At 35.6% G+C, this 27,958-nt stretch overlaps 1 protein-coding gene across 1 annotated transcript; it reads left to right on the plus strand.

Moving 5' to 3' along the window:
* The first annotated feature begins 17,941 nt into the window (after positions 1–17,941).
* Positions 17,942–24,044, plus strand: LOC143623333 (putative mitochondrial protein AtMg00820). The gene is made up of 2 exons (XM_077094267.1): positions 17,942–18,297; positions 23,933–24,044. The coding sequence occupies exons 1-2, from the start codon at positions 17,942–17,944 to the stop codon at positions 24,042–24,044; spliced, it is 468 nt and encodes a 155-aa protein (XP_076950382.1).
* The last annotated feature ends 3,914 nt before the right edge of the window (positions 24,045–27,958 follow it).

The raw sequence follows: 27,958 nt of genomic DNA on the forward strand, positions 1-27,958 counted from the left end.
TCATTAAATGGTTTAAACGAATGAGACATTCGTTATACATTAAGTGTTTTCATTCGTTACGTGTAATGAATCAAATTTATACGTTAACTTCTTTGTTATCATAACGAATCAATGATTAAATATTTAATGAACCAACTCCTATTAGTTATCAGGGAAATCTTCTTTCGTTACATTTAACGAATCATGTAAACATTCGTTAACAAGTTAACGAATATTACTATCATTCGTTCACTTATAACGAATCTGTCTTTGACTATCTGGATTCAAATCTTAGACATAATTTTGACTTAAGGAAGTCAAAGACGATAAACATCATCGTCTAAACCCTTAATTCTCTATTGCTTTCAACAACTAATCATAACAAAGAGGATCGATAATCGATTTAATGCACTAATACACATTATCTGTTCGAGAATCGATTTGATTATAAGAGTTAATAGCTATCAACTGTTCAGTTAACATGCAAATATCAACCAAACCAGTAAACCCTTAACCATCCGATGAAAATCTCTACAAATTATATGTTTAGATCGCCTGTACCTGTAGAACACAATGAAGTTACTCAATTGATCTAATAATCAGGCAATAGATTCTGAGAAAAATTTGCTAGAGTTCGTTTAGGTTGATGGTGAAATAGGAAATGACGAATGAAAGGTCATTCGTCTGACATTGGGATTATAAACCCAATAATTTCACGCTTTCCGAGGTCATTCGTTCAAATTTTGAACTAACGAATGTCCTCATTCGTATACTTCTGATTCGTTCAAGATTGTTAAACGAATAAGATTCACATTCGTTAACTTTTAACGAATATTTCATTAAATTCATTACATTCGTTAAACGTTTTAGCGAATGTCTTCCATTCGTTATGCACAACGGAAGCGAATGTCAAAATAACGAATAAGTGTCTTATTCGTTATATTTAAATAACGAATGGCTTGACATTCGTTAAACCGAATTTAACGAATCACCAAAAACTCCTTAACGAATGAGAAACAATCTCATTAAGGAATTAAATATTCATTAAATCCAATTAGGGTTTTAATCAATGAATTAAATATTCAATTAAATCCAATTAGGGTTCAATTTGCATACATTAAAAATACCCGATCAATCAAAGATTGGTAGTGTTTAAATTAAACGGATTTTTACATTAAAAATCAATTGATACCAATTGACAATTACGTTAAGCACGATTAACTTAAAAAATTTGGGGTAAAACTTCTCTTCTTTTTGTTTTGATTTATTCGGCAGCTCGATAATCGAAAAATAAAGCAGAAAATTATAATATTTTTGTACTTTTGAAAGATTTTTCAACTAACAAACAACGTAATACAATAAAACTATACTAATAAAACAGTATATATTTTTGTGAGTCGAGCAGGAAATCATATTGACCAAAATTTCCATCCATCACAGTTTTATTTTCAGTTTTTATTATGACTGGTGTTATGTCGATTATTGGTATTGTTTGTCCACTTAAATCTTCGAACAAATTTTTCAGAACTTTCGGTGATATCTATTAAATTTGTTCAATTTAGCACAATTATCGGAAAGAATTAGTTCAAATCTTGATTCAAGCGTAGTTTGATTTTATCCAAATCACCCCAACTTGACTTAAACCTTAGAACCAATTTGATGAAAAATGATGATTTTTAAGTGATCATAGTCCGTAATCCCCACTACAAGATATACCCCCGTTATCAAGAAATACCCTAAGGTCCGTTCCTATGGATGAGTGTGCACGATTTCATCTGTCGGTTTACAGACATTGTGTCCCTTGTGGTCCGTTTCTTAATGGTAATGAGACGCGAGCAAGGGGACAATGTATGACTCACAGCGTGGTTTGATCAAGTCCGTAATTCATTTTTGTACACGAAATACTTTTTGCGATCAAGTTTAGAGACTTAAGCAGTTACACTGCGGGTTCGCTTTTACAAGCATTTTTAATATTCATCGAAATGAATACCAGATGTAAAACCGCATAAAAACCCAATGAAATCCAGAAACTTAAAGCATCCCATCAATATAGGATTTAAGGCCACAAGACCATACATCGTTGAAGCGTTAATCACCAACTAGATACTTTTTACTAAAATTGTTTTCAAATTGATTAGAAGGCTTGAGTATGAACGGTTTATTACATTTCTGCCATCATTATCAAGACCTTTTATAGAACCAATATCCCTTTTTATTCAGCAATTTATGTTTATATCACTTACTAGACCATACTTGTTTGTCAAAAGATCTACCAATACATCAATGCAATTAAGCACACAGTCTTTTATTACTTACATTTTACTGGACTTAGGAGCAAATGACCAATGTACTATCATTTTCCCTTTTTGTTTCTAAACTCATTTTGAGGAGCATTTTTCATTGTTTTTTGGATTTTTCAATATTTGAATGTTTTTGGAGTTTTTAATTTTCTCTGTACAAACTGAAAACACAATATTTTTGGATTTTATATTTTCTCCCCCTAAAAACAAGAAAAATTGAACTAAAACAAGAAAAAAAATCATTTTAACCAAACTTTTGAATATCTTTCAAAGTTTATAAACCATTTATACCCAGCAAATATTGAAAACGTGTTTTGTCAAACGCTTTGGTATAAAGGTCAGTCTTTTGAAAATCCGTGTGAATTTTATCAATTGAAATTAATTTCTTTTCAAAACAATCACGTATAAAGTGATAACGGATTTCAATATGTTTGGTTTTCGAATGATGAACCGGATTTTTGGTGATAGAAATAGCGGCCGAATTGTCAATAAAAATAGGAGTAGTAAGAAACTTCAAACCATAATCCCGCAAATGTTGCTGGATCCAGAGAACCAGTGAATAGCAACTCGAGGCCGCCACATACTCCGCTTCGGCTGTTGAAGTTGAGACCGTCGTCTGCTTCTTACAGTTGGAGAGTCATCATCAATTAGAATAGGCTCGTTTGTGTCTGTAGCTTCCTCTAATGGACCTGACGATGAATCAACAAAATCAGCTTCATCAGAAGACTCAGAAACATCGTTTGACATTTCTGATATCTTAGGAGAGTCATCAACATCAAGATGAAGACCTTGGAATGGGAAGACATTGTTCTTCCAAATAAGATCTAATGAAATCTTCAGGTACTTCCTCAACTACTGATGTAAACGAATTAAATAAACCATCGTAATCAAATATCCAATCGGGACCCTTGCCTGTCGGTGGAATGGTATAGCTTTGACAATCAACATGGTACCACTCTTCCACACAACCCGAAGAGATATTGAAGATTTGCTTCTTCGGAAAATAGTATCCCAAGAAATAACACTCAAATTCCTTTTCTTCAAATTTACCGGCATCTATCTTCAAAATAGTACAAGGACACCCAAATGGTTCCGAATATTTTAAGTTCGGTTTACGATTGTTCAGTAGTTCATAACTTGTCTTTTTGAACTTCTTTACTGTTAGTACACGATTTAGCGTGTAGTACGCTGTATTCACAGCTTCATTCTAAAACTGAATAGGAAGCTTAGAATCAGCAAGCATCGTTCTCGCAGCTTCGATCAACGTACGATCCTTTCTTTCAGCAACACCATTTTGTTGAGGAACATACGGCACACTGAATTCACGATGAATACCTTTCTGAATACAGAAGAAATCCAATACATTATTCCTGAATTCCGTTCCATTATCACTATGAATTCGTCTCACTTTTAGTTTGTAAAGTGATTCGATCTTCATGATAAGATTCTGAATCAATACAGGAGTCTGATATTTAGATCCCATAAATAACACCCAAGAATATCGTGAAAAATCATCAGTCACGACTAAACAATAAAAATCGCCCGCGATGCTAATAATCGAATTAATCGATTTACACGGGTGTGACTTCTTCTTTTGTTTTCCCTTCTGGCAAGCGACGCAGTGATCATTCAACTTGAAATTCTTAAGGGTTACACCATCTACCAAGTCATTTGAAACCAAATGATTCATTTTGCGGACATGGATGTGTCCCATACGTCGATGCCAAAGAATCATATCTTTCTCCATGGATTTGGAGATAAAACACGTTTCTGGAGGAGAAACGTTTACATTAAAATTCATGTCTAGGACATACATATCATCGATCGAGGTGATCTCATGACAACCATTTCTTTAGGAATTGTGTAACCTAGTTGAAGGATAACACATTCCTTGTCTGTGAACACTGTGGTAAATTGTTTATCACAAATTTGTGAAACACTCAACAAATTATGATCCACTTTTTTACAATAATTTACTTTTTCAAACGTCACTTTTCGGTTTGAAACTTCTCCTTCCTTTGTTATCATTCCACCATTATTACCAGCAAATGCCACATAACCCCCTTGAATATCTTTAACATTGTTCAGAAGGTCCAGTTTGCCAGTGATATGCCGAGAACATCCACTATCCAATATCCACTTGTGACTTGACACGGATCTAGATGAACTTTGCACAACAAGGTAAAGAGATTAGTTCAAAAAGGTAGCCCAATCCTTAGTCTTAGGCTCTCCCTTTGATACTTTAGAAGAATCATTTAAATTAATACTAACATTCGGGACTTGAGAATAAGTGACAGGTTTCTTGGCTTTCTTCTTTAAATACCCATCACGTATTCTTCCTGAATAAGTGTTTTGACAAATAGGTTGAGCACGATCAACGAATTTGTTTGAAACATATCAGAATCAACCCAAACAACCTTCTTCGGATTAATATTTGAATACATTATAACACACTCATCAACTTGAATTTCTTTTAAATTTTTAAACAATTCAGTCTTTCGAGTTGATGAAGGTTTGATATCATCTATATTTGCTTTACATTTCTTGGAAACATGACCTGGTTCACCACACTTAAAACACAACTGAGAATCTAAACATTTGTTTGGTGAACTACTTGTCTTGTTTAGTAGCAAAGATTGATGAGTATAAACTTGGGTTTCTCAAACGTTACCGACTTTGGAACTTTATGTGGTAAACCCTTTTTAGTCTTACAGAATCAAACGTTACCGAAGAATTCTCCAAACCTGATGATTTTACAAATATGATAGGTTTAAACACATTATTTCTTTGTTTTTCTTGAACATTAACAGATTTTGATTGATAGAATTTTTGTCAAAGTTCGGTAACCTTTGAAGTGTCATCCTGATATACACTTTCGATCAATTCGGGTTAAGTAGGTTCAATGGAACTTCCTTATCCGAAAATACTTTTGACAATCCTTTTAACTTACAAACTTTCCCATTCAAAGAAACAGACTGAGGATTGACAAATTTCATCAACTTGTAACATCCGCATTTCTAAGAATAATAAATAACGGGAAGTTTATTATTAATTGTGTGTCGTTAGTTTAATTGTGTGCGTGTTTATGTTTGGATAAGGTTTTGGTTGGAATGGGAAGTTGGTGGTGGGGCCCTTAGACCCCCTATATATCCCATCTTCTTCTCCATTCCATTTCTTTACACAACACCCTCACTCAAGAAACACACACACTTTCTCTCTAAAATCCGAATCCAAATCCAAGCTAAAGAAGGACGAATCTAGCGTATAAACGCCATCAAACACCAAGAATTACATCCAGATCCTCGAGTTGTTTCAGATCGCAACCAAACCCGAGAACAAAAGGTGAGTTGGTTTAAAAAGGCTAAGTTTTACGGTTAGAATCGAGATGCAAACTGATAGAACAATAGATCAGATTGTAGGATGTAAGAAAAACATAAACTTGGTAAGTTATAACCTCACGGGGGTGTTATAGGACAAAATATGATGTTTGGACCATGAAAAACACGGTTATACAAAGTTGGTATGACCCGAAACCCATACAAAGAGTAGAATCGGGTCCTAAGGAAGAATCTCGGAGGAAAATGGCCTTAAAATGGTAAAAACGAAGTAAAAAGGGGTTTTCGCATGAAAAAGGGCTTCGCATCGCATGCCATGTGAAATCCAAGAATTTCGCATCGCACACCATGCGAAGCGAAATCGCATGCGAAGCAAAATCCCACGCGAAGCGAAATCGCATGCGAATCGAAATCCAACGCGAAGCGAAATCCCATGCGAAGCGAAATCGCATGCGAAATTCCATGCGATTTCATGAAATCCATTTTCTGATGCGAAATTTCATGAATCCAGTTTCTGCCCCTTAGACCCTGCTTGGGGCTACCGCCCCTAGACCCTGCTACCAGGGGTGCTGCCCCCGGACCCCCGTTAGTTGAGGGTTTCATTGATGTGGATGTATGAAGTAGTAGTAATAGATAATTGACACTCAGGATGTGTTACACAGTTAGCTGTGCATAACTCAGGAAGGGGAATTCTATTAATGGTGAACGAAACAGGATCCAGGTGAGTTCTAGCCCCTTTATCTGTTATGCTTTCTGCGCTGTGTGCATACTCCTATATGATAGTTAATACATTTACTTAATTTATAAGTGTATGATACGTGTATAAATATGTATTGAATATTATTACTATATGATGATTGCAAGAATGAGCATGTATATATATATATATATATATAGAGGATCAAGAGAAAACTAAAAAACTCCTAAAGAATTATTTTTAATTAAAAATAAAAAAATATTTTCAAAATTCTGTTTTAGCCATTATTCTTATATTTTCTTATATTTCACTCGAAAAATATAAGAAAAATAAAAAAAATAAAAAAAAACCACTGTAATGCACATACGTATTACTGTCCGATACCGTTGTATTACACATGTGTATTACTATATATTTTTGAGTTTAATAGTGTTTTATTGCATACATTCAATATTTGTGTATTGTATATGTGTAGTAGTGTTGTATAAATATGGAAAAATAATAATAATAAAATAAAAGTCGATGTGGTGCACATGTGCGTTAATGTTGTATTACACATACGTACTAATGTGTATTCGATGTGTGTATTAGTCTTATATTGCATATATACAATAGTGTGTATCAAATATGTGCAATAGTGATGTATTCTATGCAATACAAACACTTTTGCATATCTGCAATGCACACTATTACACATGCGCACTCTACCGACAAGTTTTTTTTTTTTGTTTTTGAACCAATAACAACATATAAGAATAATGGAAAAAAGAAACTTTAGAAAAAAAAAATTTTAAAAAGTTAAAAATAGTTATTTAGAAGTTTTTAGGAGTTTTTAAGATTTCTCTTTAAGAGGAGTTTTCACTAGAACCCATCCCTATATATATATTATATACATAAGACAGGTAAGGTATGCACATATGATAAATGTAGGGATGATTGACGAGACATGTATTGTTATTCGAGGCAGAAAGGGACCAGACTCTTATAATATCTGTGATGTTAGGGACTAGACCCTTATAATATCTGTGACGTTAGGGACCAGACCCTTACAATATCTGTGATGTTTAATGTATAATAGCTTATTATATACCATAGGGTTTATGAAAGAAAGTATGTAGGTACGTATGCATGCATGTAAAGTATGTATGAAGGAAGTAATAGTAAGTAAGATATGAATACGATCTTCGGATGTGTATGGGTGAGAATATGAATGTAATGTATGTTAATTGAGTAACTAGAACTCACTCAGCATAGCTGACTTTTAGTATTCACACAGGCAAATAGGTTGAGGCAGCTGGCTTGAGGAGGGACACATGGCATGGATTGAAGAGACTGGCATCCACGATGAAGCGTCATGACTGTTTTAATTAATGTTCTTGAAAAGACAATGTGTATGTTAAGACAAAAACGAATGTTTTGTAATGTGATGTTTGAAGTTTTAAATTATTCCGTGAAGTTTTAATTAACTCTGATATTTAGAACTGTGTTTATGAGTAAATCCAACACCAAAGTAGGCTTTCCGGGAACGGGGCCTTACACAACTCCTCATCAGTTACAGTCGGTTTATCTAACTTCTTCGATTTAGGAATTACATTAGACTTTTTGGCTGTATTACTCGAAGACTTTGAGCCATAAACAACTTGCTCAAACTCTTCAGGTTCACACAGAATGTGATTGTCAACAGGTATATTCTTGTTTTTGACAATCTCATCTGGTTCAGACAACTCCTCGATAGAACCATCCAATTCATTTTTGGTAAAGACAGCTTTACTTTTGATATGAATCTGTTCTCGAGTAGTTTTGGTTGAATCAACATCCTCAGATTTAACAGTAGGCATATCTGAGCATTTTTCCACATCGTGAATGCTACTGTAATCTTCCTTAAAAAGAGGATGAATCTCGACATATCCTAAACCTGCTTTTCCATTTTTCTTATGAGCATGATTTACTTCAATGATTTCATTCAAAAGAAACGAGGAATCTCGAAATTTTCCAAGTTTGTTTTTAAGTTCCATTATTTCATTTTCAAGTTTTGAAATACAGGTTCGGAGTCGAAGAATTTCCTGAAAATGTTGATCAACAACGATAATCTTACACTAAATCTCAACTTTAAGATCATGATTGCTTTCAGGCAGATTTTGAATTTTAAGTGTTGATTGCTCTAGTAATTTTGATTTCTATCTATAGCATTCATTGATCATAAAATGATCTTTTGTGAGAGTTGTGTTCTGATTTAAAGCGGTTTCACGTTTGGCTTTGAGTACAGCACATTCAGAATACTCAATCACTTTAGGTGAGGATACATATACATTAACTTGAGGTTTAGGACATACCTCATCAATCTTAGCCATACAGGCATAAAATTCAACTTGATCAGGAAATGATTCAGTTTGAGAAGACGAACTCTGATCAGTATCAGTTTCAGAGTTAGATGAATCACTTTCCTCAGATACATTATCACTACTTGCATCTTCGAATTTTTCAACTGGTTCAACAGTAGCTACATTTGCTTGATTACCCAACAAACGTTGAGACCAGTCAACAACTTCATTTACCACAAGAGCTTGAGTAGCTGTAGACTTATCCTGTTCACCACCAGATGAATTCGTTTTACTCTTATCCCCACCAGATGAATTCTTTCCTGAAGATCTATCAGAATTGCGTGACCCAGAATATTCTTTTCTTGGTTTATCGCATTCTTCGGCAAAATGGCCAAAGTCCCCGCAATTGTAACATTTCACTTTCAGTTTATCAAATCCAACCCTCTTATGCAAAGTAGGAAGATCTTTCCCAGTTCGTTGCATAAATCTCTTGACTTTTCTAACAATCATAGCCATGTTCCACTTGAGATCCATTAACTCAGGATCATCAGGGTGGATTTGATCATAGTCTTTATCTGTTAAATCACTCGTGGCTATTTTGCTTCCAACAAGCTGTTCATACGAAGTCATGAAGCACATAAAAATGCAAACTGTTGTTCAGCCTCTTGAAGATTTACTTTAGGCAAGCTTGAAGTTGTAGCATTTGTGCTTGCATTGGCTCCATTAGCCATAAAGCACACATTAGACAGACTGTTTACATTAGGAGTTTCTTCTTGAGCTTGAGCAAAGAACGCATTAATTAGAACCGAACTTGAAGAATGGTTGGCTGGCATTGCTCCTCCTTAAATTGAAGGATTTTGGTTTGAGGAATGCTGGTTTTGATTTTCCTTCAACGAATTTTGGCAGTTGATATCAAATTCCCTTTCCTTTATCTTATTGATAAATTGTACAGCAGTAAGCTCGGTGTTTCGAAAGAAACCATTTTCTTTCAATACGGATAGGAAAGTCGAATATGATGGGGGCAAGGCATTCTTCAGCGTATCAACCTTGTCTGTTTCAGTTGGTTCAAGATTAACACTTGACATTTCCACAATCAGATGACTAAATCGGTTAATCATCTCTTCAACCGTTTCATTTTTCATCAAAATAAAATTTCTAAATTGAAATTTTACGAGAGTCTTCTTACTCTTGAGATTATTCCCCAAACTTCTTGTTTTCAAAGTTGTGAACAATGAAGCACGGATCTTAATAGTACTATATTGATGAAAGATTTGTTCTGGTAAAGCCATCGTGAGAGTCGAGTAAGCTTTTGTCTCACTCTCATAATCTTTCAGTTTTTGTGCTTCATAATGTTTGAATTCCTTTGGCGTCCAACCCATGTTGTCACTACCTACCAGAGGTGCCGCATACACGTCATCGAGAAAACGTACGCTACTTGGATATACAGATCCTAAGTGAGCACGAAACCTCGGTTCCTACCAAGCAAAGTCTGATAGTTTTAGAAGTTTAGGACATTTGTTGTGACTGCCAATCTCATTGTCCATAGTTAGCATCTGTTTCATTAAAGCATTCTGAGATGCTAATGCATAGTAAGAAACGTTTTGTGAAGCCATGAGTAAACAATTTTTAAACTTCAAGGACCAAACTTATCAATGCTTAAAACTTATGGTTACTGTTCACATGAATGAAAGAACAGTAACGAATGTGAATTGCAAGGATTAACGAATGAATGATATTCGTTAATGATTTAAACAAATGTGACTGATTAACGAATGGATCGATAGTCATTAATGATATTCGTTATTCGTTATGAAGTGAAACGAAAGTGAATAACGAATGAGTATAGACGAATTGTGAATGAGTTTAGCGAATGAGGAATGATGAATGTGTATAGCGAATGTATATCACAAATGAGTAGTGAATAACAAATCAGATTGAGCGAATGTGGTTTGAACAACAAATGAGTAGAGGAAATGATTTGGTGGATGCAGCTCGAGTTGAAGCTCCCTGGAGTAACAGATTGCTTGAGGTTGATGACCCAAAGGTAGCCCCTGATGCGCCTCCTTGTGAAAGCAGATTGCTTGAAGTTGATGAACCAAATGTAGAAACAACAAGCAATGATTTGGTGAATGCAGCTCCAGTTGAAGCACCCGGGGGAAGCAGATTGCTCGAAGTTGATGACCTAAATGTAGCTCCTGTTACGCCTCCATGTGCAAACAGGTTGCTCGTAGTTGATGAACAGAATGTAGTAGCAAAAGGAAATGATTTGGTGAACACAGCTCTAGTAGAAGCTCCATGGGGAAGCAGATTGCTCAAAGCTGATGACCCAAATAAGACTTAACGAATGAGCAGTTAAGACTTAAGGAATCAGTCTTCATTGTAATGAATGAGTATTCAAATCTTCATCAGGTGTGAAATTCAAACCTAAATTCAAATCCGTCCAAATCTAACTTATTCACCCTAAAACCTATATCAAACGACTCGCAATTCGATTCCGAACCTCCCTATGTTCGTCCATCATCACCAACACTTCAAACCAGACCTCAATTGACCAAACAATCAAATGCCATTAAGCATTCAATTCAAAACTCAATTCACTCGATTCACTTATCCAATTCAACTCAATTCTAAACTCAAACCTTCATAATCCAGTCTCAATTTCCTTAATACCTTTCATAATAACAATTATATCGGTCCAATTGCTATTAGTATGAAGCTCTGTTTCACTAGAACTCAATCGAACAACAATACTGATCAATTCATGATGAAATTAATTCACTATTTGATGAATCTATACAATTAAACAACGAATAGCATCGAGGATCATATCCGAGGCTCTGATACCACTTGAGAGAGCATGATAGGATCTAGATCTTGTGATTACAACAATGAATTCGTCATGTATGTATACGATTAGGCTATATTACTTTAAGTGTGTGTATTGAGAGAAGATTTTGGCAGATTAACGAGAGGGAATGCAAATGAATATGAGCTGTTACATTAATGAATAGATTACAGGGGTATATATAAAGGATGACCTCATTCATTAAGATAGACTTAACGAATGAGTCATTCGTTACATTAACCTAACGAATAAACATACTTATTCGTTAATACATTATCATAGCGAATAGCCTTCATTCGTTATGTTCCATTCGTTGAGCAGGGTTAACGAATGGGACTTACATTAATACGAAAGTGACCTAACGAATGTGTCTTACAATTAGGCGAATGGCATAATTACATTAAAACCCCTATAATAATAAACTATTACACTAATACCCTGATAGAGACCAAAATGTACAAAACATGTATCAACAGTGAATGATGGAATTGATTGGTCACAGAAACTTCTGGGTAATCAAGCAAATATGGCAGTGGTTGAAACTACTGAGAAGTTTCAAGATGCAAGAGTTGATAACTTAAGTGACGAGAGCGAATCGTCTCAGTCAGAGACATAATCTGGTGACTCATGTGTTGGACAAATTGAATCTTTTGCTTGCATGGACAAAATCTAAGAGGTTTGTTGTCACACCCCGACCAGCACAATGCGGAAGCGAAAAACGGGAATGTAATAGACACCTCTGGTATCAACACATTGTTTTTAAAGAAACATTACAAACTAATTTACAATATATTACATTTCTTTGTTCCATCATTGTTTTACAGTCTAGGTGATACAAACAAAACTAGTTCGTTAACTATACATTCTTACTACTAGCGCCCTTGCTTCTATTCACAGAGCATCAACCACACACCTCAGGCAAGTAACAGATCACCCAATTATTTCGATTTAGGTACACCTGAAAAGCAGTTTAAAACGGGCCAACAACTAGAGTTGGTGAGTTTCACGAGTTTCAAGAAATCAGTAATGAGTATTCACAAGTCAACACTTGTAATCATGAAATAAGTATGTATGTATGTAAATGATGTAAATATGCTAAGCTACAGTGAAGCCTTGACTGTATGTACTGCGTGCATCCATTTCCCACGCTCAATCAACCACTGTGGCTCCCCTTCCACCCACAACATGCCCCGGTAGCTATGTCTAACACTACATAGCCTGTTTGTATAAATATGGTCATGTGCAAACGGCGCTATGTGACAAGGCAACCAGGCCGATTCCGTTTGGGTTTGTCAAACCAATAGTACTATTCACAAGCCACCAGCTCGAAGTTAATCACTATGATCGTGGGGACTTTCGTGTGTTAGCACTTAGATAATTCACATCAATACATGTTTCAGGTATGTATATGTAATCAAACATGCTTTTCACCCCAAAAGTTCGTAAAACAGTTTAAAAATGGGGTCATGAAACTCACGGTTTAATAAATATTCGGTACTGTATCAGCTCATGGTTTGTTCGGTCCGCTATCAGTAGTTCCTATAATCAATATTATAATAATATTAATATTTTAATATTATTATAATCTCAATACTAAGCTGGGCTGTGTAACTAATCTGGGTGTAGCTGGAACGCCCAGAAAGTGGCAATAGGCTTAGGTTGTGATGTTGTTTAATGTCTAATACTTAAAACCGAACTTGGCTCAGACTCCCGTTTTCCCAGCTGGGCCAAGTTGCTCGTTTACACGTTCAGAAAGCAGTTATGGGAAAATAAGCTTGGGTAAATGTATTGGTTAATAACATGATTAAGTTATAAAGAAAGATCACACACTGGGGTCCCGGATTAGCCACGGGGCCCGTTTCCGTTTATTCAGTTTGATTTGAGAAGAAACACGCACAATCCACCCGGATTGTCCAGGTTTCTCATAGAAAAGTTCATTTTCGGCTAGTGCACAAAAACGAACTTTTGAACCGTAAAAACGTCGTTTCAACCCTTTAATCCTTGTTTATGGCCAAAAAACTATCAAAACAGGTTCCTTACCATGTGTATAATCAAAACATGTTTATGGACCATTTTTAAGATTTTTACACGGTTAGGAATGAATTTTAGCAACCAAGACATGTTTTTATGGTATTAAACAAGTTTAAACAAGTACAAAAGCTACTTATTTAAGCCCCTTACCTTAGGGTTTGAAGGTTTTTGGCTGGAACAGAGCTTATGTCCAGAGTTTTCAAGAAAATGAGGCTAAAAATATCTTGGATCTAGTTTAAATATGAAAGAACCAAAAGGGGGGGGGGTTGCTGTTTGCGATCGGGATTGTATGGGCCCACCTTGGGCCCATTTTGGCCCAAGTTTCTGATTCCTCAAGCCCAAATACGAAAAGCCCGGTCCGAATTTAGTTCGGGTTCGGTTTTTGGTGCGAAAAACTTATCGGGTGCGTTAAACAACGCGAAAACGAGTGTTTTTCGGCTAGTTTTGTGTAAAATTATAAAAACATACTATACGTTTGTAAAAATCAAAAATATTTTCACGGATCGCTTAAAACATTTCAAATAAGTGTTTGGTATGTCTTTTTCGGCTTAACGGATGATACAATGCTTGGTTTGTAACTATCTTTCGCATTTAAATCTATAGCGGGTAGTTAAACGAACATATTTTCGTTTAACTTGTTTGCTATCAAAATAAGGCCATATTTCTAATGTTTTAGCTTGTATTAAACGTATATCACTTATAGATGGCCCCCCAGAGATATCTGGGTCATAACCTGACCCGTTCGGTTAATCGTTCGTTTGTTACGCAAAAGGCGTTTATTTGCTTAATCGGTAAATATGTACTGAGGTGTACCTTGTTTTGGCTCAAAAATGTCACATTTGTACTAATTCAAGTTTTAAGGTATCCATGAATGAACGTCATGAAACAATTACTTCTGTAGTTAGCACTGAGTGTGATTAGTGTGGTGAACTTAAGTGCAAACTTGAGTCTGCTTTACACCACAATGATCAACAAGTGAATGAACTTACTATGCTTCAAGAATGCCATAGACAAGTATCTAAGTCGTTAGATCAATCTTCTTTGGAAATAAAAAACTTGTCTATGAGCAATCATGATCTGAAAGCAGAAGTTAACTGTTAACTTGTTATTATCGAACAACACTTTCAAGAAATCCTCAAACTAAGAACCAGTGCCACTAAACTTGAAAAATGAAATTTTAAAGTTGAAAAACAAAATTAGCAAGTTTAGAGACTCGTCATTCCTTCTAAATGATATTATTAAGGTCAATAACTCTCATCAGAAGAATGGGAAAGCTGGTTTGCGAGTTGTTGAAATTCCACCTCCATTCAAGAATGACTATTCTTGTATTCCTGAGATTGTTAAAACTAAACATGTTGAATCTGATCTTGTATCAAAAACTATATTAACAATCTCATAAAAACAAGAAAACATTGAGGTGAATGTGAAAAATTTTGTTTATGATAAACCAGTTCATGATAAAGTTCATATAAAAAGTAATTCGGTGTTTACCAAAAATGAAATTGATGGATCAATTGAACTTAATGAACCAGAGGTGATTTATAAAAATGATAACATTGCTACTAAAAGTCACATTATGTGTGAACTGGAAGTGTTTGAAAATGTGGTTTATGGTTCACAATCTTCAAATAGTTCTAAAATTGAAACAAAGACTTCATGTAAAGTAAACACATCAGAATAACCTAAAATTTCTGATGATTTAATGTAGTTCAGTAATCCTTTGAAAGACTCTAAATTAAATCAAGGATGGGTTTACAAGCTTAAAGGTTTGAGCAAAGTGTGTTATGATAAAGAAGTACCATTGAGCTTGGTAAAACCCGAATTGATAGAAAGTGTTTTCAACGATGATACATCAAAGGTAACTGAGCTTGAGAACGCGTTCATGAAATCAAAATCAACTAAACCTCAAGTGAAACAAAATTTAATTCTTTCAAGCTTATAAAATTTGTAAAATCATCAGGATTGAAAAATGTTTCAAACACGACCAATCTTGGAGTTTTATAAAAATAAAAAGTGAATTAAGAACACTGTTTCAAACTCAGTTCCTATTGTGACCCCAAAGGTTGTTACTACTCAACCTGAGCCTACTCACGTGGCTCATGTTTCATCATGTAAAGTCATTGATTCTCGATTATGTTTCAAATGTGGGGAACATCGTCATGCAATCAATAAATGTAGGGCAAAGGTTTCAAATGTTAAACATGTGACGCAGGATCCAACTCCTAATGATAACATGAAAAACCAACAACAGTTGAAGTCACAAATAGATGAGTCGTTTACAATGTATTCAAACATCAATCCTTGAAAAGTCATTCGAGTAGATGATCTTAACTTATCTAACAAATAGTTTGAGCTTGCTCAATAGATTTGTAAGAATACCGATTCAGGTGTGATTCGAGATGGGTATTTGAAAAGAAAATCAAAGAAACCCATAACTTATTCTCAAGTTCCTCAATCACAACTGAAATCAACGTTTTATGTATCTCCGAAAGTTTCAAAAAGAGAGCCCAAGACTAAGGCTTGGGCTGCCTTTTTGAACTAATCATTTTACTTTTTGTGCAGAGTTCATCCAAGACAATTTCAGGGGATAAATGGATTCTCGATAGTGGATGTTCTCGGCACATTACCGGCAACCTTGATCTCCCTACAAATGTTAAAGATATTCAGGGGTTTACGTGGATTTTGGGGGTAATTAGGGTGGAATGATTACTAAGGAAGGGAAAGGTTTCAAACGGTAGTATTACGTTTGAAAAGGTAAATTATTGTGAAAAGGTATATCACAATTTATTGAGCGTTTCTTAGATTTCTGACAAGGAATGTGTAATCCTTCAACTGGGATTCATGATTCCTGAAGACATGGTTGTCATACGATCACCTTGATTGAATGATATTTATGTCCTGGATAGGGGACTTAAGGTATCTAACACACTTTCTGAGATGTGTTTTATCTCGAAAGCAACCGAGAAAGACACGATTCTCTGGCACAGGTGTATGGGACACATTCACATTCGCAAGATGAATCATTTGATTGCGAATAACTTGGTGGATGGTTGTCCCTCAAGAACTTCAAGCAGAATGACCATTGTATTTCCTGTAAGAAGGAAAAACAGAAAAAGAAGTCTCACCCGAGTAAATTGCTGAATTCGATCTATACTCCACTTGAACGGCTTCGTATGGACTTGTTTGGTCCCGTGAATCATCCGAGTATCGCAGGAGACTTCTACTGTTTGGTGGTGAATGACGACCACTCGAGGTATTCGTGGTCTTATTTATGAGTACGAAAGACCAAATGCCGGTTCTGATACAAAATCTTATCACGAAGATCGAATCACTTTACAAACACAAAGTGAGACGAATTTGTAGTGGTAATGGTACAGAATTCAAGAATAATGTGCTTGATTTCTTTTGTATTCAATGGGGAATACATCAGGAATTTAGTGCTCCTTATGTACCACAATAGAACGATGTTTTAGATTATAAGAATCCGACATTAATCGAAGCGGCTAGGGCAATGTTGGCGGATTCAAAGCTTCTGGTCCAGTTTTGGAATGAAGCTGTTAACACCTCATGCTACACACTGAACAGAGTCCTCACAGACAAGAAGTTCAAGAAATTGAGCTACGAACTTCTTAATAACTGAAAGCCAAATTTAAAGTATTTGGAACCATTTGGGAGCCTGTGCGCCATATTGAAGAAAGATGCCGGAAAGTTTGAAGAAAAAGTATTTGAGGGTTATTTTCTTGGGTATGCTTCACCCAAGAAACGAGTGTTTTAATATTTCGTCAGGGTGTGTGGATGAGTGGTATCATGTTGATTGTCAAAGCTACACCACAACTCCTACTAGTAAAGGGCCCAACTGGATGTTTGACTATGATTCTTTATTTAACTCGTTTACTCAATCAGTTGAAATAGAAACCGAAGACTTGGTTCGTGCATACTTGGAAGATCAATTCATTTCTAGACCAAGTTCTTCTTCTCATGTAGATACCGATGTATCTATTCAACCGGAAACATCAACTAATGTTTCAGATTCTTCCAATGACGCTGAGTTTGTTAATTCATCTTGTACACCTTTGGATGATGCTCAAGAAGTTCACAAGATTATTCCAGATGAAGATGTGTCACAAACAGTCTCTTAAGATACAACCGAGGAGAACATCAGCAATCTTGGTTACAACGTATCAGTTCCTGCAAATCCTTTGTTAAGGGTTCATGCTAATCACCCACAGGAACAGATTATTGGTAATGTAAACGACGGGGTGAAAACGTGACGACAAGTCGCTAATGTATGTGATGATGATAATGTATCTCCTGATGTTAATGTATTTGAGGATTCTGTGATATGTGCTTATGCGGATTTGCATGCAACGGGTGTTCTCAACATCATCAAATACACCTGCTTTCTATCTCAGATAGAACCTACCGGTGTCACAATGTCACTGAAGGAACCGTCTTGGGTCGAAGCAATGCAAGAGGAGTTGCAGCAGTTTGTGAGACTGGGAGTATGGAATTTAATTGATAAACCCGAGAGAGTCAATAAAGTGATTCCGACTAAGTGGGTTTACAAGTGTAAGAAAGACTATCATGGGGTGATCGTGCGGAATAAGGCATGCTTAGTCGTCTTGGGGTACAATCAGCAAGAAGGCATAGATTGCATTGTAGTTTATGCTCCAGTAGCACGACTGGAAGCCATAAGTATCTTTTTGGCCTACGCAGCTTTCAAGAACTTCAAAGTCTATCAGATGGATTTGAAATATGCTTTTCTGAACAGAGAAACACACGAGGAGGTGTACGTGAAGCAACCTCCTGGTTTTGAAGATCCAGACTATCCCGAGCGTGTTTACCGATTAAACAAGGCTCTATACGGTTTATACCAGGCCCCAATGCCTAGTAAAACTCACTTGCTGACCATCTTTTGGATGGTGGCTTCAAACAGGGGACTATGGACTGTACATTATTCTTCAAGAATATTGGTGATGATCTGCTCCTAGTCCAGATATATGTGGACGATATCACTTTTGGCTCGACGAATGACAAACTGTGCAAGGAGTTTGAGAGTACAATGCAGACTAAATTCGAGATGAGTTTGATGGTGGAGATGAACGTCTTCTTGGGGTTGCAGGTTCACCAGTGTGATTCGGGAATATTCATTCATCAGACGAAATATGTGAACGATGTCTTGAGCCAATTCAAGATAACTGCTGAAAGAGTCCCCTCGACACCTCTACCCATGGGTCACAATTTATCATTGGATGAATTGGAGGATACCGTTGATCCGACCATCTATCGAGCAATGATTGGTTCTCTCATGTACTAAACTGCACCTCGACCTGACATTATATTTGTTGTTTGTGTTGGTTCCAGGTATTAGTTGAGTACCTAAGTGCCTCATTTGGTGGCGGTTAAGCATATCATACATTATCTAAGGGGTAATCCTGACATCGGGTTATTGTATCCCAAGGATGATAGTTTTGATTTGACGGATTACATCGACTCGGACTACGGCGGGTGCAAGATCAACTTTAAGTCAACAACAGCATGATGCAAATTTTTGGGAAACCAGGTTGTTTCCTGGCAATGCAAGAAGCAGACAACGGTTTCAACTTCAACAGCCGAAGCAGAATATGTGGCGGCCTCGAGTTGCTACTCACAAGTTTTGTGGATCCAGCAACATCTGCGGGATTATGGTTTGATGTTTCTTACTACGCCTATATACATTGATAATTCAGCTGGTATAAGTATCACCAAAAATCCCATTCAGCATGCTATAAGAAACTTATTAGCATTGATAAAATTCACACAGATTTTTAGAAAGCTGACCTTTATACCAAAGCATTTGACAAAACACGTTTTAAATACTTGCTTGATATAAATGGTTTAAAAGCTTTAACGGAAATTCAATCTGGTTAAATCATCTTTATTTTATACAGTTTTCCTTTTGTTTTTAAGTTTTATTTTATTTTGTATGTTTTAGGGGGAGAAATTTAGAAAAATACAAAAATATTGTTTTTCTGTATGTACGGATAAAATTTAAAATTCAAAAACATTGAAAAACTGCTCCTCAAAATGAGTTCTTGAAGCATAAAGGAAATATGATAGTATATTGACCTGACGGATCTAGCACATGAATAAATTAGAATGAAAATTGCCGTAAGACCAGCTATATGATATGCAAGATAGGCTTAACAGACTATATAGGTACTGATAAGATATAAACATAAAGATTTCCGAATCTAGTGGTATAACATCTAGACACATGATTCTATATCTAATTTGAAAATCAAAAAGTTTAAAAGATTACTGTGTGTGCATGCGTAGATTTTGCTAAGAAATTCAGCTTATTTTTCTTTTTATTTTGCATAGAAATTCAACTGTATTTTTCTGTATTTTTGTTCAAATCTTGTATTCTCTATAGTGTGATAGTCATATCCGATCTGAAGGTTAAGATTTGAATATTCTGCTTTATTTTCTTGGGGTTTCGTATAAAGTCTTGGACTTTCTCTGCGCGATAATACGGGTTATTCGAATTAATTGTTAAGGCCTTATACAAATTCAACTTATTTTTATTTTCATATTTTGTTAAACCTTATCTACGTGTAGTAATACTGATCTTAAGGGAAAGTTTTAACCTCCTGCTCTATTTTTTAATTTTCTTATTTTTGTATGAGCCACAGTTATCAATTTCTATAATTAAGAGAAAAGCACACATGTGAAAATTCACTATATAAGAGATAGAAAAATTATGTCGGATAGGTGGGGCATATGATTCATGCTTAATTGAACCTTAATTGTATCACAAAGTTACTGACAAAAGTCTTGTAAAGTTTAAGAGGACAATTATATCTGCCATCTGTAACACCCCGACCAAAGGCGGATTATACATCGGGGCGCCACATATTGTTTCATTACTCGTGACACTATTGGGTGTCAATATTTAATAAATATATTCATTCACGCACGCGCAACGTAAACACAGGATAACATAAATCAACATAAATCAATATATTATAAGGCAAAATATTCGAACAACAATAACTTGTCTTGATACATTTTAATCTAGGTCCAAAATAAAGAAAACTTCCTACGTGTCCACAAGCTCCAAAACAGCAACTGCAAACCTGAACATGTGTTAAAATAAAACGTCAAACACTTGCGTGTTGGTGAGAAATCAAGTTTAATACAATACATAGATAACAATAAATCTGCGCGCAACACGTGTATGTCTGGTGTTTAACAAGGGTGCAATCAGATTGTGATCAAGCCTAAATAGATCATAGCTCATAGTTCATAGTTCAATCCGTGCTCCCAAATGAGCACAAAAACGAGAAAACATCTGTGCAAGTGTAAACAAAGAAAACCGTAAACGATAGGTCTCCCGTGTTCATCTAATGGATCCATGAAAACTTCGGAATAGGCCGAACAAAGCGGTTAATGATACACTCATACAAATAAACAGCCAAGTAAACGTCCTCAACACATGGGATACTGCGCGACTAAAGTTCATAAACAAGTTTAAGACTCAAGTTTGTACGAACACATGAACATCCCAAAACATTAAAAATAAAAAGGGATTAGGTACGAGATTACTCACTTGATAAACGGTGCGGTGAAAGATAAAGCAAGAACCAACTTTAAACAAGCACAAGTTAACCTATAATTAAAGATTATTGTTTTAACGATTGGTTTTAAGTCTTAATTATTAATAAGTAACTTAAACAAATTATTATATATATTATATATTACCGGAAAACAGGGCAGAACAGGAGAGAGGACGAAGGCAGAGAGAGAGGGGACGGCAGAGGAAGAACAACGGCAAGGAGTAAAAGAGAACAGGAGAGTTTAAGTGCTTTGTGTGTGTAGTGTTAGGAAAAATTAACATTATTATTTATAGGGAAACCCTAGGGAACACAATCCCTGGAAAAGGGGAAAAGATCTCCAAAAAGTAAAAGATTCCAAAAGCAAAAGATATCAAAAGATATGGCAGCTGCAGGGGATAAGGAAAAGCTGACAGGTAACAGTAAACAGGCATGGGCGGGTCAGATAAAGGTACTGGTCAAGCATGGAAAAGCAGATCTCAAAAGATAATGTCAGTCACTTTTTCTGTCAACCAATGGGGTTGGCGCGCATGCTACGCCGAAAGTAACTTTTCAGACATAAGATAGGTCAGGTCAACAGCACAGAAGATAAGACAACATAAAAGCAAACGGCTAGATTAAACAGAAGGAAACTCAAAGGGTTTAGCGCGAGAAGGCTCGAGCGCACGCGCGAGGGCGAAGGCTGACAGAACAAAACTTAGCGCGCCGCGGGAAGAATTACCATTCTTAGCGCGCCGCGGGAAGAACTTCCGTTCTTAGCGCGCTGCGAGAAGAACTACAATTCTTAGCGCGTCGCGGGAAGAACTACCGTTCTTAGCGCGCTGCGAGAAGAACTACAATTCTTAGCGCGTCGCGGGAAGAACTACCGTTCTTAGCGCGCTGCGAGAAGAACTACAATTCTTAGCGCGCTGCGGGAAGAACTACAATTCTTAGCGCGCTGTGAGAACAGTTCGCCTCGCGTATCGCAGGAACAACTGGTCTTCGCGCAGGCTTCCTTGCAAGGAGTCTGGCGCGTGGAGCTGCGCAGACAACCTTAGGCGGGAAGAAACAAAGGACAGTTAGGGGTTCAAGGCTTAAGGGCGGGACGGCGACAAGAGGGAAAAGAAGGCGGAAAGAGAGAAGAAGAGGGACGGGACGGCGGGAAGGAAAAGAGAGGAAGAGGCGGAAAGGAAAATATTATTAGTAATATATATATTTTAAATGTCAAGTTTTAAAAGAAAATAATTAAATTTTAAATCTTAAAAAGAATCGGATCAGAAAACGGGTACGTGGGTCGGGTCGGATCGGGGCAGATGTCACACCATCATCGTTGGATTATGTGCATAATAAGGTCAAAATTGAAGTGTTGCTTAGAGCGTCAGATGCCAATATGTTTCCCTGCTCGAATTCACAAAAATATGTACGGCTTTATTGTTTTTACTTTTACTTTTATTGCTATTACATTTTCTTATCTCATTTTTGTTTTTGATGAAAAAAAAATTGAAAAATACAAAAACATTTCAAGTGTTTTTTGATATAAATTTTTGAAAAATCAAAAATATTTTATTTCTTCTTTATTTTCGATTTACCGAGCGAGCGAATTATTCAAAACGAAATGGTAAAGTACTTCCCCACAATTTAAGTTAAATTATGCTTAAAGTATTGAGATTTTAAGTCATATCCACTTAATTTAAGGGTTACGATCAATGATTCATCGGTTAACGTAAATAATTTTAAAGTATTTCACTTGGGCCTAATGTTTTTAACTGATTATTTAATTCACTTGAATAAAAATTCTTTCATTTGTTTAATGTAATACTTCATTCGTTACTACAGTGTAACGAATGGATGGACATTCGTTGAAAGCCATAATGAATGTGCGCATTTGTTACGGATACACACATTCACTTCCGCTACCTGATGATGAATGTATTCATTCGTATACTGTAATAACGCATGACAAACTAAGTTAACTTATTCGTTAAATCTAATGAATGAATGGGTCATTCGCGTGAACTTAACGAATAACATGCAAAAAGCGATAATAGTTCTCGTCATTAAAAATCGTTTGTTTATGTATAATAATATATAGATATCTATCATTGATTAGTAGGCCTTTTTAAAGTAACGAATGAATACCTCATTCGTTAGTTTAAATGCATGAATCATTGGGATTTGTGTAATCATTTTAGGGGCATTTATAAACCCTAGGAGACGAATGGGAGATCATTTTTCTTCGCTATTTCATCGACTTCCTTACTAAAACTCCCCCAAAATTTTTACGAAATCTTAAACTTCCATAATCCGAGTTCTAACTGTTCTTGTATTAATCTACAAGTATTGGCGACCACATCCATATCAATTTCACTTGATTTGGACCAGCATTCATTTATTATTTGACGAACTAATAAACTGAAACGACATGACCATTATAAACCATAACACTGATTGAAATATGATAATTAGATGTAATCTATATGAAAATTGAAACATTTTTGACTTTCTATGTTAATAATCAAGCTTGACCTTTGACTGGAATTGGTCAAATGGATATTTGATGAATCATTTTTTAATTTGTAGTGAATGACATGCCATTCGTTATTTGGATCATGAATAAGGTTATTGTAACGAATGACTTGTCTATTCTTTAATATAACGAATGACTAGCTTATTCGTTAATGTAACGAATGAAGTCCTTATTCGTTAAAATAACGAATGACTTCTTTATTCGTTGAAGTATAATAACGAATGCACTTATTCGTTAACAATGAAATTAACAAATGAATTGGATATTTGTTAAATAGAAGGGTAAGATTGGAATTTGAATATTAATGTATTCGTTTAACACAGGATGGCAGATGAAAATGTTCCAGCTCCCGTACCTGAGCAACAACCTAAACCTGTTGCTAATGTGGCTGAACAACAAGCTGATCCCGAGCCTAAACAAGTTATGCTACCGTAGGATAAGAAGCACAATATTTGCGGTTTTATCGAGAATAAGTTATTTGGGACGGATATGTTTGGTGGCATAATCAACTTCCTGAAGCAATCAAGAATTTATGTTGCTATCTCCACTAACACGTACGTATATCCAAGCATCTTACGATCTTTTTGGAACACTGCGAGATATGTTGAAAGGGAGAACCAGATAGAAACGGTGATTCAGGGTAAACGTGTGGTTATTGATGTGCCTGTGATTAGAGATGTGTTGGGATTTGCGGATACGGTGGATGGTCGGTGTGAGTTTGATAGTTCCTTGATTAGAGAATTGTTTGCAAGTGTTAAGTACAAGGCGAATTTAGATCGTTCTATGTATAACGAGGAAAATATGTGCGAACAATATAAGTATTTGGTACTGGGTGTTCGGGTATGGATACGGGTTCTGGGTAAATGGGTTATGAACCTAATATGCAGAAATTTCAAACAAGTCCCTGGAGGTTGAACATGGGAACAAATAAGGATAAAAGTTTAGTTTTGGGCTATAAATGTACATTTTTGAAAGTTAATTATATTTTAAATAAATATAATATATAAATATAATTTGTATAAAAATTCTTCAATCATAAAATGGGTCAGGCTATGGATACAAGTTCGTTCGTTGGAAAACCCGAGTTGTTACAAATAATATGTCCAAACCTCAAGGCTATTGTCACACCCCGACTTAGGGCCTATATGTGACACCTATAATTGGTACCTATTTTGAAAATATATCAGAGTTGCAGGTTATTAGCGGAAGTCTTTGAAAATATTAATTTATTTTGAAAAATCTTTTGGATAATCACGTAGCGCGTCGCCCCTTTTTTTCTGATTTCTTGGGAAGTTGCATCGCGTAGTGCGATGGAATAACCTGTCCACCCATCGCGTAGCGCGATGGGTCTGAAAACCAAAATTTTTCATTTTAATCCCTTTAAGTTTCAGAATTGTCACTTTTGGCCCAAAATTGAACATGGTATTCCTGAAATGTTACATCCTCCCCACCTTTTGAATAATCTCGTCCTCGAGATTTATTGGAATAAATATGGGTACTTTCTCTTCATTTCTGATTCAAGTTCCCACGTATACTCAGGTCCACGTCTTGAATCCCAACGAACTTTTACCAACTTAAGTCGTTTATGTTTGAGGAACTAAATCATGCTACCTTCAATTTGAGTTGGTTGTTCCACAAACTTTAGCTTTTCGTTAACTTCAACATCTTTCAATGGCATTACAGGTGTTTCATCGGCTAGACATTTACGTAGATTTGATACATGAAACACGTCATGAATACCTTCCATTTCCTCAGGTAATTCCAATCGATATGCAACAGGTCCTATTCTTTCAAGTATTTTGAATAGCCCTACGAAACACGGACTCAGTTTTCCTTTCTTTCCAAATCGTACTACACCTTCCAAGGTGATACTTTGAGTAGTACTTTATCTCCTATTTGAAATTCTAAAGGTTTGCGGCAAACATTGGCATAACTCTTTTGTCTATCTCTTGCCATCTTCAATCGTTCCCATATTTGTATTACCTGATCAGTGGTTCTTTGAACGATTTCGAGACCTGAAAATTGGTTATCCCTTGTTTCTGACCAACATACGGGTGTTCTATATTTCCGTCCATATAACGCTTCGAACGGTGTCATTTGGATACTAGTATGTTAACTGTTGTAGTATGAAAATTCCATTAAAGGTAAATGAGTATCCCAACTTCCTCCTAAATCGATTACACATGCATGAAGCATATCTTCTAAGGTTTGGATAGTGCGTTCACTTTGACCATCAATTTGTGGGTGATACGCAGTACTTAAATTCAATTGCGTTCCCATAGCATTTTGAAAAATTGCCCAAAACCTTGAAGTAAAACGACTATCTCTATCTGAAATAATGGACAATGGCACACAATACAAAGATACAATATTTGCATCATATAGCCGTGCTAACTTATCCATACTAAATGAGTTTTGCATCTTAATTGATATTATTAGTCAGTAGTTCAGAATATCATAAGTAATCATAAATTGCTAAACACAGTGGCCAGTTGTGTTTAATTATTTACCTTACCTATTGTATTCTAAACATTTGCTGATGTTATCCAGAATACATCTTGGATTCAGTCTATCGAATCTTTTTAACTTGTTCATCTTGATAACTTTCAAGATTCTTTTACTTGTCTCGCATTGTTCGTTGCTTTATGATCTTAACGAACTTCTCCCATTTATATCCATCGGTTGTTTCTTTTGGACTTTCAAAGAGTACATAACCGATTTTCTTTGAAACATACTCCCTTTTATCCAATTTATCTTATTCTATTTATTCTATCCTTCTATAGATGATGGACTATATTAATCATATAGTCTTTTGTATTTCGAATTTATCTTTTTGATTAGTATAAACATTTTTGGGTAAAGATATGATCTATATGCTAATAAATTTCTTTGTTCACATTAGGGATTCAAAGACCCTGTTATGGTTACAAAACTTCTTGTTTTAAAATGAGTTTACAAGCAGTTTATAAGAGTTTAACTAAACTATTAGTTATTTCAAATGGCTTGGATTCTTGAACATTCCCTTTGGCATACTCTTATCCTCCTTGATTCTTGATTGCTATATTCTTCTTGTGTGTAACATAATTACTCTGGCATTCTTTCCTTAACACCATTTTCACTTGCGTAACTTGTCTTCTTCGAACATTCAATATTGAAATGTCCTTTTTCTCTTCAACTGAAACATGTAACGGTTTTCCTTCTGCAGTCTTCCTCAAAATAACCAACTTTATTACAGTATTTACATATGCCTGCTGCATTGCTTTTGTTTTATTTTCGACACTTTCCAGGGTGTTGTTTACTACAATTTTCACAAGTTGGTTTTCCTTTGATTGTCTTTATTTGTTTTACTGCTGCTATTTCTTTCTTCTTTACATTATTTTCCTCTATAACTTCCATGTCCTTTGACATATTATTGATCAAGTATTCGACTAGTCTCATGGCCAAGTAGATTGTTGGTGGCATATGGGTTTTTACTATATCTCTTATCTCCTTGGGTAGCCCATATATGTACTGAATAACCTTGTTGTATTTTGAGTCATCTAGGCATGGATTTGATTGGCAATAGACAAAGAACTAGGCATTACAGTCCTTGTAATTTGCGTCTTCCATTTTATGGTCTAGACTCTTGATCTGAATATGGTTGATTTCACTAATGGGGCAAAACTGCTGTAATACCAGTTCTTTGAATGCTCCCCATTTCATTTTATATATGGTTTTTCTGCCCTTTAGCATGACTAAATTGTTCCACCATTCTAGGGCTTCACCTTTAAATTTCAGAGATGCATATTGTATCTTTTGAATCTCAGTACATTGACTAATAATGACAATGGTCTCGATCTCATCTAGCCATTGTAAAGCTGGTATGACACCTTGGTCTCCATAAAATTCTTTTGGTTTAAAGGCTTTGAATTCCTCGAAACTACAACCTTGGGCTACTAAATGGTCTTTGGTGATTTTGCTATGACGAGAAGGAGTTCGATATGGATGGCTTCTAATTTTATTACTTGGATGTTGAATCTTGTGTATCTCTTCTTTCATTGTGTCTATGTAAGGAGTTATTGTGTTGTAGATCATCTCCTTCATTTTGTCGAAATACTGCTCATGGATTTCCTGTGTAGGTTCTGTTATGTTTTTGTCGCTTGAAACTTCTTCATTATTCTTTTGATTGCTAGGATTCGACATTCTGTAAAATGGAATTGATTTAGTATGACAGAGATACTGAAACAACGATACAATACGAAAGGTCTGAAACGCTTAATATTTAGGGAGTATTTCTTTCTGATGTTTCCTTTCTCTTCCTTGACCTCAATTAATTCTCTATTGTGGTTATCTATTTCATATAAGGCACG

Source organism: Bidens hawaiensis, unplaced genomic scaffold (assembly GCF_021521415.1).
Source record: "Bidens hawaiensis isolate Kalapana, Puna unplaced genomic scaffold, B.hawaiensis_p1.1 tig00003378_1, whole genome shotgun sequence".
NCBI classification, from domain to species: domain Eukaryota; kingdom Viridiplantae; phylum Streptophyta; class Magnoliopsida; order Asterales; family Asteraceae; genus Bidens; species Bidens hawaiensis.